The following is a 13,043-nucleotide window of genomic DNA, read 5'->3' as shown; positions in this document are numbered from 1 at the left end:
GGAGGCATTTAACTGCCCCATAAAACCTACTCATAGTGAGAAGTGATTGCTCATTCCTTAAGGCTTCTTTTCCCCAGTGCTGGTTTCCCTCATGGGAATCAGTTAACCAGGAACAACCTAAGTGCATACAACAAAATGCAATGTTTAAGGATTCATTCGTTATTTCTCAACTCTTAAGAAAGAAAATCAATGCTTTGACTTGGGCAGAGGAGGGAGAGTTAATTTTTCGAAGTGTGTGGGAGGACAAGCTACCATGTTAACATTTTAAAACTAATCAAGTATGGGGATAAAAAGGCAAAGACTGAAAAATACAGGGGGAAAAAGGGATTCTATAAACTGAAGTTGAATTTGGAAGTAACTTCCCTCTATCTGGATTTTAAGAACATGCTGTACCTGTGTGAAGTAAGATTGTGTGCTTTGATCAAGACCCATTCTAAACTGATGCCATAAAGGGACCAGGATCAATTCTATATACCTTTTAAGAACTGTCATGTGTTGTTTTGTCCCCTCCCAACCCCTCTGAATCTAAATTAAATGTAATAATAACTTCCTTGGTATGGAAGTTCTCCCCATAAGGTAATTAAACAGACACCTCCTTCCCTAGCAGATGAAGATTTTTTAAGGAGCTTCTGAGTGCCTCACACACAGTCATTTTGGGACTACATTACTTCATTTGGGATGTTCTTAAACAGGATTTCTTGTTAAATGTTCAGCACAAGGTTCATCTTGTAATTTGATAACTTAGTATCTCACTGAAGTGGTTGCTCTCCCCTGGCCTGCGCCCTCAGAGTGGCTTCAGCACAGAGTGTGTCAGTCTGTACAAGGAGCTTCAGCCACCTGTGCACTCTGCCATGGCACAGGAAGGAGCACTGAAGGAATCAGAGGGCAGCGGTTCTGGAATTTAAGCAGCCAACAAAGCTACCTCAAGTGCTGTCTATTTCGTAAAGCCACTTTTCCACCCACCACCATTTAGCTACAATGGTTTCCATTTGTTACTGCATGACTTCAGCTGTTTTCCTCACTGCACAAGTTACAATACTGCTAAATCAGTCATGGAAAGAAACTTTAATACAAGTTTATTTACCAATATACAATGCAGAAATCCAGTAAAATGCTGTGTGCACAACATCAGCTTGGTTTTACGTGATTTCAGCACAGGCATTTGTGTCTGGCACAGCTACACCAGTACACTATTCAAGTGAGTGCAACATTCCCTCTAAGCAAGAAAGAAGCTGATGAGCTGAACATGCTCACCAGGTGCCTTCCTTCACAGTATTTAGGTGTGTCATCACTCAGGAGCTGCTGGGGCACATGCAAAGACATTCTGTGAGAAGAGACAGGCAACCAAAAGGCTCAGGAAATCTGAGTTACAAAGAAATCTGATGCAGTGACCACGCAGGAGGATAATGGCAGAGTACTTAGTTTGTGTGATTTACAGGGCAGTTTATGGTCAAAGACTCTGCAAACCTGTTGACATTGTTAATGCTTGCTGGGGCAGGCTCAGCACACGGGGCAGGAGGGGCTGCTGGGGCAGGCACAGCACACGGGGCAGGAGGGGCTGCAGCCACCACACCGCGGCAGGCCGGGGCCACAGAAAACCGCAGCAGGAGGGGCTGTGCTGGGCAGCTGTCACAGCAGGGAGTCTGTGCTCATCTAACACATCCCTGGCACTGCACAGACTGAGCGTGGCCTCTGACCAGAGCAGGGCAGCATTCTGAACAGCTTAGAGAGTGTTGTTTCTCACAACCTGACATCAGTGCTGTTAAGGCAGATACTAGTCATTAGTAATAACTTTAATTAGAAAAGTCAAGAGCATTAAGCATATAAAACACCTTGTCATTAGCAACATGAAGGCCGGGTTATTTGTACAGTACAGGAAGCACTTCCAGATCAACACAAGAGACAAGCTGAAGAGCTCTTTGACATGTTTTTTCTCAGCCCCTTCACCACAGAAGAGAAGCAGCAAGGCTCTAGGAAGTTGCTGGATTAACATTAACTGCATCTCAACTTAAAAACAACAACAGAAAACCAGCAGCTCATAACAAAGGAATGCTTAGACTAAATCAGTTCCATGTGAAATATGGAACAGCAGCATCCTCTAGTGCAAGTCACCTTTAAAATTAAAAGCATAGCTGACAATGAGACACTGCTTCTAGGGAAGCCCTTTCCAAGGGACGAGCATTTGCTAAAGCAAACATTTACCACCTTGAATTTGCTTGCAAGTACAAAATAAATATTGATATCCATATTTCATACATTAAAAATACTTTTATTTTACATTCATTTTGATGTTCAATAAGTTACGTCTAGCACCAAAGAAACATTTTGGAGGGGTTGAGGAATTAAGAAGCTACAAAGTGTAAATGCTGAATTCATTTCAACATTTAAATGACTCATTGGTGCCTAGATTTTTTCCTAAGTTATTGTTCAGATGGGCTTTATGCTATTGCTTCAGTTAGAGTTAGATGTGCCAAAACAGTGTAGACATATGAAAATCACAGATTTGAAGGAAAAAAAAAACATTAGAACGAACAATAAATTCTTTTTAACTGCCAGCTACATGCAGAGTTGAGGCTTCATAACACCCTGTTATGGCAGTTAGGAACAAGTTGCAGGAAGAACCAAATTGCATAACTACTGGAAAGAAAGTGAGCTTCCTTCCAGTGGAGGACAGAGAAAGTAGCCAGGGGTTTCACCTTATGAACTGGTGTGATGCTTTACATGCATGTAGGGCAAAGTGGTTCTTAAAGCTACTCAGCACGTTGCAGTTGGCTCCGCTGCTGCCAAGGGGAGACAGTTTTGTCTCAAGGATGCCACAACAAACCACTCACAGCTAAGCCAAACAGTATTACATCCAGAGGACATAGCCCTTAACTTTTCTGAAGGGACATAACATTTGTAAGCTCAAAAGAAAAAGGCACTACAGTTTTGGTTTTTATTTCCTTAGAAATGCTGGCTTTGTAATTGTACCCCTTTTTTTCTAAACTCACTGGTAACACTATTTTGGTAATGCTGGATGTGTTAACTGAAACCCAGTTCTGAGCAGAATACCTCTGCCAAATTGCAGAATTAATACTGCTTTAAGATTCTGTGATATCCTTAACTGACTTCAGCCCAAAGCATCAAAGCAAGATGACTTTTCCAGTGCTTGCACTGGTTTTGAAGCCTGTCAGGTTCCAAGTTTTGGCACACCCACACTCCAGAAGACCTGCCCAGCTGGTCTCCAGTCACAGCTTCCTGCTCCAGACATGACCTGCAGAGAGGCTCAGGCACAAACACCACTGTGGCATCTTCCACGTGGCAACCACCATTTTTGATTCATTTGATTAAATACCAGCACAGGAATTTAAGGATGAAATGAGCATAAAAATCCTTTCCTAGTCCTCTTTCAATATCTTTATCTTAATCAGTGAATCTTACTAGAACAGTACTGTGGATCTGGCATTTCTGTCACTGCTGTTACATCCCAGCTGGTGCTCCAGCAGCACTCCAGGCTGCAGCTGGCAGGGGTGGGATGAGTTCCCTTTCAAGGTGCACTGTCCTGTCAGCTTCAGCTTGGACGTGCCTAGGCCTGTACATTTCAGGTACGTGCAGGCAGCACCTGCAGTGGCTGGGCCGACTGCTCCCTGCTTCAGGAACACTGAGCTGTGCATTCTGACACGACCTGCATCACTTCTTTCTGTTGGTAAAGACCAATCTCAACAATTGTGCCCCATCTGAGAATCTTGCTCCCTTTCCCTGCCCTTCCCAGCCAAATTCAGGAGGCAGCTACACCTACCAGCCCATAAAAGCTCTGCAGTTACAGATCCCAAAGGAGGAGGAGCAGGCTGCCCCAACAAGAAAAAACAGTTATTTTGCTGCCTGAGGCTCCAAACCGCTGCAGGACAACTGGCTGCCTGTTCTCCCAAACCCCATTTCTGCCGTAGCACTGACCCCTCTGGAACAGAGCACCACAGTTCCTGGGTATTCCTGCAAGTGCAATATCAATTCAGTCACATCACAGCTTTCAGAGGGCTCTATTTCAGGAAAAATTCAAGACAAAGCAATGCCCAGATCAGCTGGGTGTGAAGGGAGCTCTTCAACCACCCTCTCCATAAGGCCCTGAAGCATCTCACCTACCACATCTCCTTCCACTCCCTGCCACGGCTCATCCCTGCTGTGTTCTCGACAGGAACTCTCACCCTGCTGTCCCTGTGCTGTAGTTATTAAGGAGAATGTTCCAAAAGCTTAGCAATGGTTACAAAAGTCCTTTCTCACCCTGCTCCTGAGCTCAGGCCTTTTGCGAGCTTCACTTTACTGCCAGCGTTATGCCAAAAAAAGGGTGAACAAAGTTCCCAGCCAATGAAACTATCTCCTACCTTCAAAGAAAAGCAGGGATTACACTGGTACTCATTTATCCAATAGTATGGACTAAAGCAACTACTCTGGGACTACTGGACTTGAGACATGAAAAAATCTGTTCTAAGAATGTACCAAAAGCAGTGACATCCTATGTATAAGTTTCACAATTGAGTATTTTCCATGATCCAAAGCAAAAGTCTATTTGAACCACCATGGATCATGATGATGGGGGGGGGGTTATGTATTTCCTTTTTTCTGGTTTTAAGTGACAAGTTTCTGCATCTTTGGGGAGGGAAAGAAAAAATAACGGAGTCCTTGAGGCTGTAAGGGGCCTCTGCTGTGTTATTTCACATTCAGCTGAGTTTCATGAAGCATCCCTGGATATCCAACCACTTTCTGTCAGAAAGTTTAAAATCCTTTTCTTCAGTACCTTATCCAAGTAACTGGGAAGGCGACTCTTTGAAGGAATTCCTTGTCTTTTTTGGAGATGGTCTTTAATGATAATAGTTTTCACAGTCAGGTAACGTGCAGGACTCAAGTTTAGAGAGCTGCAGAGCACCTTTTCCCTGTCTGATAAGAGTTCAAAGCCAGGCAGGTTTTCAATGGCAGCAAATTCCCCTTCTTTACCCTCCTCTTTCCCTCTCTTGGAACTAGCTATGTTTTTGTTCTCCTTCCTCTTTTCCCGTTTGTGCCTGGCTGCCTCATACTCCGCTGACTCTTCCATTTTGGTGATTCCATTGCGCCGATACCGCTGCAGCTCCCGAATCTTTGCTCGGAGTATCCTCTCCTTGTGCATGTTCTCAAAGAAGTCTTCAAACTCCTTACAAGACATGAACTGGTAGAGCGGCCTCAGCTTCAGCCTCAGCTCCTTCTCTTCCTTTGTGATCTTCCGTTTGGGAGTTTTCTCCTTGTCTTTTTTATCCTTCCCCAGAAAGGCCGGTACCAAGTTATAGTCCCGTGCGATGTTCTTCCGCCGCTGCCTCTCCTTCAGTTTCCTGACGTACATGTCCACGTGAGCCCTTTTTAGCTCTATTTCCACATCATCGTCGTCGTAGTTCACTGAGAGGCCACTGATGAGGGTCTCGGCGTCCTGGTCGTACTCGATCTCGTAGTCGTCGCGGAGGGGCATGTACCCCAGCTGCTGCTGCTCCGCCACCGAGATGTCCAGCGGCGGCAGCGGCGTGGTCAGGCTGGGGGACAGGGGGCCACCGCTGGGGCACGTGTGGTCTGTCACTCTGTTGGGAATGGTGTCAGGGATGCAGGCCTTGCCCAGGTTGCCGTGGATGTACATGCTCACATAGTGTTCCATCACCTCCTGCGGTGTCCGGGATGCTCCCACGTGAGCAGCCATGTCCTCCTGAACAGAAAGAAAGGAGGGGTGATAAAATGATTCCCGTTACACCTCCAGCATAATCAGCGCTCAGGCAGAAACACAACCTTCTCCCTGCTCCTCACAGTGTCTAAACTTCTCTAGCAACACCGACACCGGCCGTGTCTCCATCAGATCTGTGTTTTCAGGACCGGGTGAGCATTTGCAAGTGCAGGGAAGCCATGAAAACAGCACCAGGAACATCAAGACACTGGATCCACACCGTGATTCCTGAGCATCCATGACACTCTCAGAAAGCAGCTTACCATCACCAGGAAGCTTTCCAAGTCCCAGGCCAGCACTGACAGCACTACAGAGCTTGGGTTCTGTTCCCTTCTGTCATAGTGCTGAAGTGATTTAGAGCAATGTGGAAATAAAGACAAACAATGTTTACAGCAAGAATGACAGTATTTACTCTTTTCTAATAATTTAAGAACTAGACAAGCTGCAATGATCGTACACTCTAAAAGCAAAACATAATCAAATGACAATTAATGAATCAAATACATGAAAAATGAATCAAATAGTCAGTGAAGGGCAAAGAGGGTGACTGGGGGCTGGAGCATCTCTCTTAGGAGGAAAGGCTGAGGGAGTTGGGCCTGTTCAGCCTCAGGAAGGTACAGCTGAGAGAGGAACTCATCAAAGTCTATAGATATCTGAAGGGAGGGTGTAAAGACGTGCTCAGGTGCCCCCAGGTGGTGCCGACCAACAGGACAAGAGGTAACAGGCAGAAACTGATACACAGGAAGCTCCCCCTAAACATGAAGCATTTCTTTACTGTGCAGTGACTGTGCAGTGGAACAGATTGCCCAGAGAGGTTGTGGAATCTCCTTCACTGGAGATATTCCAGAGCTGTCTGGATGGAGTCCTGTGCAATGCGCTCTGGGATGAGGTCGGACCAGATGCCCCACTGTGGTCCCTTCCAGCCTCACCCATCCTGCGATTCCGTGAAATGGAGCTGTTTTCTCACCGCTGCTGTTTAAAGCACGGGCTGCCCGTGGGGCGCGCGGCCGACGAGCCCCTCCCGCAGCCGGAACACGCTGCCCGAGCCCGAGCCCGAGCCCAGGGCAGGGGCGGCTCCGAGCGCTGTGCCGGGGGAGCGAACGCCGGAGCCCCGGCGGGTCCGAGCCGGGTGTGCCCGGAGCCCCCGCCGGGGCTGCCCGGCCCCAGCGCCGCCCGCCTGCGCCCCGCGCCCCTTACCCAGTTTCCGAAGCCGAACTGCTCGATCGCGTCCAGCAGCAGCTGCTCCTCGCGGCTGCTCCAGCCGCCCTCGGCCTCGGCGCCCCACAGCGTGAAGCGGCCGCCGTCCACCAGCTGGTAGCCGTGCCATCGGCGGTGCGGGCCGATCTCGGCGCCCGCCGAGAAGCATTCGGGGCAGAGCTCGATGTCGGCGCACTCGGTGCAGCGGAAGCGCAGGGGGCTCACCTCGGCCAGGCAGTACACGCAGTACTTCTTCCCCAGTTCCGCCATCTTACCCCGCCCGCGCGCGCGCGCGGCCGCGCCCCCGCCGCTGCCCGGCCAATGGCAGCGCGCCTGAGGGGCGGGGCCCCGCCTAGTCCCGGCCAATGGGAGCAGCGCCGCCCGGCGCGGGGCGTGTCACAGCGGGACACGGCTCGCGATTGGTAGAGCGGGGTCCGCGTGCCTTCCCGGCGACCAATGGGAGGGGCGACCCTGAGCGACCCCATCGTGGATTGGCCGCAAGGGACGAGAGGCGGGGCGGGCGGCGTTGCCCGGCAACGGGGAAGCGGCGGGGCCGGGCCGGGCCCTCAGACACACCCGCGGCCTTCGGGCCGTCCCGGCAAGGGGAGCGCGGGGCAAAGGCCCCGATTTACGGGTTCAGCGGCTGTGACACGGACGGGACAGGAGCTGCAGCCCCGGGGCAAAGAGCAGGAGCAGGGTCCTTCAGTCTTCCAACGCCGGTTGGAATTACACCCGCTGTGGGACTGGGATCGCCGAGCGGCGTTGGAGCTGCTGGTTTGGGTTGCAAAAGAAGTTGTGGTGTGTGCACTTAAAACACAGCGCACAAATCTGGCTGCTCATGTGGCGATAAAGAGCAGACAGACACTCTACTCGTGAAGGGACATTGCACAACTAATATTCTAAAACCTTTCACAAAGTACCAGTAGAGCTGTCTCTGGTTGTGGTTGCTGCACAGTGAAAGCAGATAAGCGTAACTCAAACCACCTCTGTGAAAAAAAAGACATGAAAAACTGTACCTTTGATAGTAAGCACTGTTGACTAAGTAGCTCCTCTGCTGACTGTAGCTGTCAACGAGTGAGAGGCGTTCCATGGTGTTCCACAGAACTATTTCCATAAATAAGGATGATCAGTGGTCATCTCTCCTTTTTACAAATTCCTGCCAGAAAAATTCCTACACTTCTTGCTGCTTTTAGTTTAAGACATACAAACCTTCCTTTAACTTGTTAAATACTACAAAGCAGTGAATGTAAGTAGATAAAAGGAAGGGAAGCAGGGAAAATACATCTCGGATACTTTTATTTGCTGCACGTTGGACATTGGGAGAAGGCCAGAAGGGTGCAGGTGAGGGAGGGTGTAATTCTCTGAACTGTTTCTACTGAAACAGATGCTCCCGAGACACTGTTCACACTTCACAGCTCCAGGACTTTTCCTCTTGGCACCGAGTTCCAATCATCCACTGTGACCCTGCCCTTCCAAAGCACCCCGAGGATGAAGATCAAAGATTCCCCCATTTTCCTCCTGTAAATACAGGAAGACATTGCACTGGAAAGCAGTAGAGACAAACATCTTTTCAGTTCCTAATCTCACGTGCTGGTATGGAGGAAAATACAGACTAAAAATACCACTGGGAAAACAGGGAAGGAAAAGTAAATCTACCTTTGAACAAATTTGTGCAACTCCTGGTACAGGTATCAGCTTATGGAGAGCAATTCTGATTCAGTGTCCTAATCGAGCACATCAAACAGGGACATTGCTCAGTGCAGAAACCAAACCGTGGCAGCCCAGGCTGTGGCAGCACTCCCCACGCAGCCCTGGGGCACAGGCACTGCCCTCTCCACTCTTTCATCCATCTTCTTTTGGTGCTTCGGCATCTTCTCAGCTAAACAAGCAACAGGAAACCTCTCCACTTTCGGCTCTGAATTTATGTAAGAAGTAAAACAATACTGCCTTTGTGATTATGAAACTTGCAATAAACCAAGATTTCTTCTTTTCTAACCAAGCCAGCAGAAGGTATTCAAGCATTTCTGAGATCTGCAAATGTCACAGAAATCTCTTTACAGCTACTTTTCATAATAAATTTATCAGATCTCAGACCTAGTCCAGAGACAGGTGTATGAAATGGGATAAACTGTGGGCACCATAAAGTACAAAATCTTCTAAATGCCTCATGTAATTTAACAGGTATTTTAACACAAGAACTTGGAAAGAATTAGTAAAAAGTTTTCCACCTGCAGTACATAAAGGGCCCAGAGTCCACTTATTGGACAGACCAAAACTGCCAGGGAAGGTACTGGAATTTTTGATTTCTAAATTACACTGACAACAGGTGATTAAGATAACTTTACATGACTTTATTTAACAAAACCGTATATTTACAGTTGAAAAAAGTTCCAGTTTGATACAGATATCTAAACAAAACAAACATGGTAACTACACAAGCCCAATTTAAACATGATGTACAGGGAATGTATAAACAGTTTTCTGTATGTCATTCTACTTTTTAAAACGTTCAAAAATAAGCTGTTATAAAGTACTATTTTTTTCCAGATGAAATTGTTTACTAAATGAAATAACATATGATTGACTGCAGAGTGAAGTTGCAAAACTGCTTTATTATAAAGTGCAGATTGTACAGAAGCCCAAAGCTGGCTGCAGTTTTCTGGTTTCTCTGATCTGCTGCACAGACAGTGGTACTTCTGGTACTTCTGGTGTACAGCAGCTGTTTTATGTTTCCTCAAACCCATGAAGAAAATAAAGTTTGCTTGATGGGGACACTTGCTCAATGAAAGAAAAAATCTCATGAATCTCGTTACAGATACTCTAAAGCACCTGAACAATAAAATTGTCAAATTCTTTAACGCAGTTCCCTGAATTTCATTAAGGAAGATTTCTGTAATAGCTAATTAAGAGATTTGGTATGCTGCAAGAAACCTTAAAAGCTCACTGGCAAGTAATTCTATGCCCTTACTACTCATTTCTGTTTTTATCAAAATTCAAGCATTACCTTCAAATCAAGTTACTGAGAAGTTGAAACAATTGCATGTTCAGGCAGGTGATTTTTTCCACATGTATTTTTGTTTGAAAACGAACTGTGCAAAGCTCCTTATTGCATTGCTGTTTCTTCATTAAAGAACATACCTTATATACACAAAGAAATCATTTAGAAAATATATACAACTTTTCAGAACAGAAAGATCAAATCACAAAAGAAAATAGTTACATTTGCAAGTAACAAACAGTGCACAAGTGTTGCAGCAGGCCTTTTTCCCCACAACTGTGCCCACTGTCACTGTTACATTCAACATTTATTGAGAAGAGAGAAAGGGGAACAGGCTGTCAGTGGCTGCCAAGATACCTACCAGCTAAAAATGCATTTTTAACCAGACAAATGAGCCACACTCATAGACTTGTTTTAAAAGGAAATACAAATGTAGTTGCAGTGAAGACTTAAATCACAAAGCCAGGTACAGTACCACCAAAATGTATACTGAGAAAGGAGTTGTCTCTGTGTTCAATAGACTGTGTGGAAGCACAGTGCAAATGTTTGGGATGGCAGGCCTCATGTATCCTTCATGGAAAGGCATATTTGTTGTACTCATAGAAAAAGTAATATTACAAAACACTTACTGACCTTCCTGCTTTCTATTGCACTTCAAAGCAATGTAGCATACGAGTACCACTCACTGGAGGACCGAAGCTGCACAAATTCTGGGAGAATTAACACATTTCCTATCAACATCTTAATGCCTATTTTCAGTAAGTGATGACCTAGAAGTCTTGTGGAGGAATTAAGATGACCAACAAAAGGACACATCCACTACAGGTACACAAAGTGGACAGGAAAAGAGGTCAGTGAGGTATCAGACTTGCAGCTGCATTTGCATTACGCATCTTTTCGAAGTGATTACAAGTCCTCACTTACCAGGGAATCTTGTTCTCACTCCCCTTAATATCACAATGAAATTATCCCTCAGAAATGATGTTTGTACTAAAGGACAGTACTGTGATCATGTCCCACGGGCCTTTACATTATAAGCTGAGTTGAGCAGTGTACAATTGTTCTTCTCATTGTTTTGCTCAGACTATGCCAAAATGATCAGCATAAACCAGACTGAGGAGCAGTGGGAAACCACTGAGCACGGGGCAGGAGGGTCAGTAACCCTTGTTTACAGTTAACACAAATATTGCTTCAGTTTTGTTTCCCTTTTCAGTGATCACCGCGATTATAAAGTAGTTTTTACACTATACACTACACAACAAACATTCCTGTAGATCAGAGGCACTCGTGATTTGCCCTTCAACATTCATCTGAAGGCAGAGGGGAGCTGAGCTGTGTAGGGATTTATGTAACCACAGTTTGCTGCCGCTGTGATTTGCTCTCATGTATCAGAGGTCAGAAAAGAGAGTTTGTACTTACCCTGATGGTGTTGGCCTGGCACATTTCCCAATAAACTTCTTTCACTTGTCACTGTATGATCAGCTCCACACAACACTTTCCCACTGTAGCAGCAGCAGCAAGTCCAGGAGATCCCACAGAACTCCTGGTTTTCAGCAGCAGCACTGTCAGACCAAACTGCTCCCCTACACCCTCCTGTTCAGTTTTGCCAATGAGCAAAGCTGGGTTTAAAGTAACTATCAAAGTTGCTTTTAACCATTTCTCAGTTTATCTGCTCAGCCCACAGTGCCTGGAGACGTGGCACAGGAGTAAGCAGCTGATAGGCAAGGACTCCCCGAAAAACAGAACAGCCCCAGGAGGGAGACATGGAAAAACAGGCATTTAGTAGCATGTGACCCTGGCTTTAACCAGAGGAAAGAGAGTCAATTGGGAAATGATGCCAGCTTGATACCAGAACCCTCTTGATGAATTTGGAATCTAGTCAGATCAACAGAATTTCCTCCATATGCATCAAGATTGGAAACAAATTTCCAAGGTATCTTGAAGATGCTCTGCTAGTGTGACTTCTTTTCCAAGGTTACTTTCTACTTACATTTTTCTTATTAAATAAAGGAATGTAGTTCTATGTCTAGATGATTTCTTTGGTAAATGGGACCCACAGCCTATAAAACAAAAGCATTTCTAAAGAAATGGTCCTCACATTGTTTAACTATAAATTCCAGCACCAGTTATTTAAAATCCAGATCCAGCGACTTCTACAGGTATTGGAAATATATCCTGCCTAAGAGTGAAACAGAGGAATAGCTTCTAAACAACCAGCATTGCTGAATGTCCAGTCTTTTAAAACACCAAAGGAAAGAAATTCATAAACACTCAAACCTTGATATAACTTCATTTCACTGCCCTCATCAGAAGTACAGAATGTGTAATGCTCTCCACAGCACATGCTCGTAGCACTAAAAGTTTAAGGCTAAGCCTGGGTTTAATTTATAGGGGGTTTATCCCCTAATTTTCTTCCTTTTTTTACCCCCTCTTCCTCCTCCTCCTCTCATCCTCGTTTTTCTTCTCTCCCCTTTAAGGCTATCCTACTACTAAACAAAACTCTGAAGTAACACTTTGATTTGCAGGCTCATACATGTCAAACAGTACCCAACAGTTTTGCCACTTTAGCTCTTTTCCTTTGAGTCACTGGAGGCAAACCCAAGGTTAACGTTTGAGTGAAGGACTTCCTTTTTCCATTTCCCGGTTATCTTTCTGCAGAGCAGCCAGTATCTGGACATTCCAAGGAATGAGAGAGAAGAAAAATATTAGATTTAAAAAATGACTCAATAATTCATTGTCTGAAGAGTTTCCAATTTAATTAGGTCTGAGCAATACTACTTAAACTGTTAAATGTAATCAGATTTACAGAACCTCTCCACTGACAGAGACCTCTCCCATAAGTCCTTGTGGCATGGTGGATAGAAATGGATAACAAAGGTTTAAACTCCATCTCCCCCACAACACACACTTTTTAAGCCTGTTATTTGGGGTCCTTGGCAGAACAGGACCCCTTCTCTCTCCTACCCTGCATGGGAAGCAGCACCAGGCTGAGACTATTGGAATGCAACCCTCTGCCACACACATGTTCAAGGAAGGTGAACAAGATCAGCTAAACAAGAAATGAGACGGGGAGGACACTTGTAGAGATTGGCTGAAAAATGTTCTTGAGGAAAGCAAAAAGTTGGGTCTGTACTT

At 45.7% G+C, this 13,043-nt stretch overlaps 2 protein-coding genes across 3 annotated transcripts in view; both read right to left on the bottom strand.

The window, feature by feature from the left end:
• Positions 1 to 1,047: 1,047 nt before the first annotated feature.
• Positions 1,048 to 7,185, bottom strand: TADA2B (transcriptional adaptor 2B). Its single transcript, XM_071556847.1, has 2 exons — positions 6,911 to 7,185; positions 1,048 to 5,698 (listed from the first exon to the last, which is right to left on the bottom strand). The coding sequence occupies exons 1-2, from the start codon at positions 7,178 to 7,180 to the stop codon at positions 4,706 to 4,708; spliced, it is 1,263 nt and encodes a 420-aa protein (XP_071412948.1). The 5' UTR covers positions 7,181 to 7,185; the 3' UTR covers positions 1,048 to 4,705.
• A 2,055-nt stretch (positions 7,186 to 9,240) lies between these two features.
• The window catches only part of TBC1D14 (TBC1 domain family member 14), a 70,989-nt gene continuing 67,186 nt past the window's right edge, over positions 9,241 to 13,043 (bottom strand). For both annotated transcript variants that reach the window (XM_071556845.1, XM_071556846.1), the window contains one exon: positions 9,241 to 12,578. In XM_071556845.1, coding sequence (XP_071412946.1) covers positions 12,513 to 12,578 — 66 coding nt within the window. In that variant the 3' untranslated portion in view covers positions 9,241 to 12,512. The remainder of the gene's footprint in view (positions 12,579 to 13,043) is intronic.

The sequence above is a fragment of the Pithys albifrons genome, chromosome 5 (genome assembly GCF_047495875.1).
Source record: "Pithys albifrons albifrons isolate INPA30051 chromosome 5, PitAlb_v1, whole genome shotgun sequence".
NCBI lineage: Eukaryota > Metazoa > Chordata > Aves > Passeriformes > Thamnophilidae > Pithys > Pithys albifrons.
The sequence above is the reverse complement of the archived record's forward strand: the minus strand, read 5'-3'. Positions and strand labels throughout refer to the sequence as shown.

Excerpts from the sequence above, each read along its gene's own strand:
- TADA2B (XM_071556847.1), bottom strand. The coding sequence starts at position 7,180 with ATGGCGGAACTGGGGAAGAAGTACTGCGTGTACTGCCTGGCCGAGGTG. Across the intron at positions 5,699-6,910 it reads AGTTCGGCTTCGGAAACTGG|GAGGACATGGCTGCTCACGT; the intron begins GTAAGGGGCGCG and ends CTTTCTGTTCAG.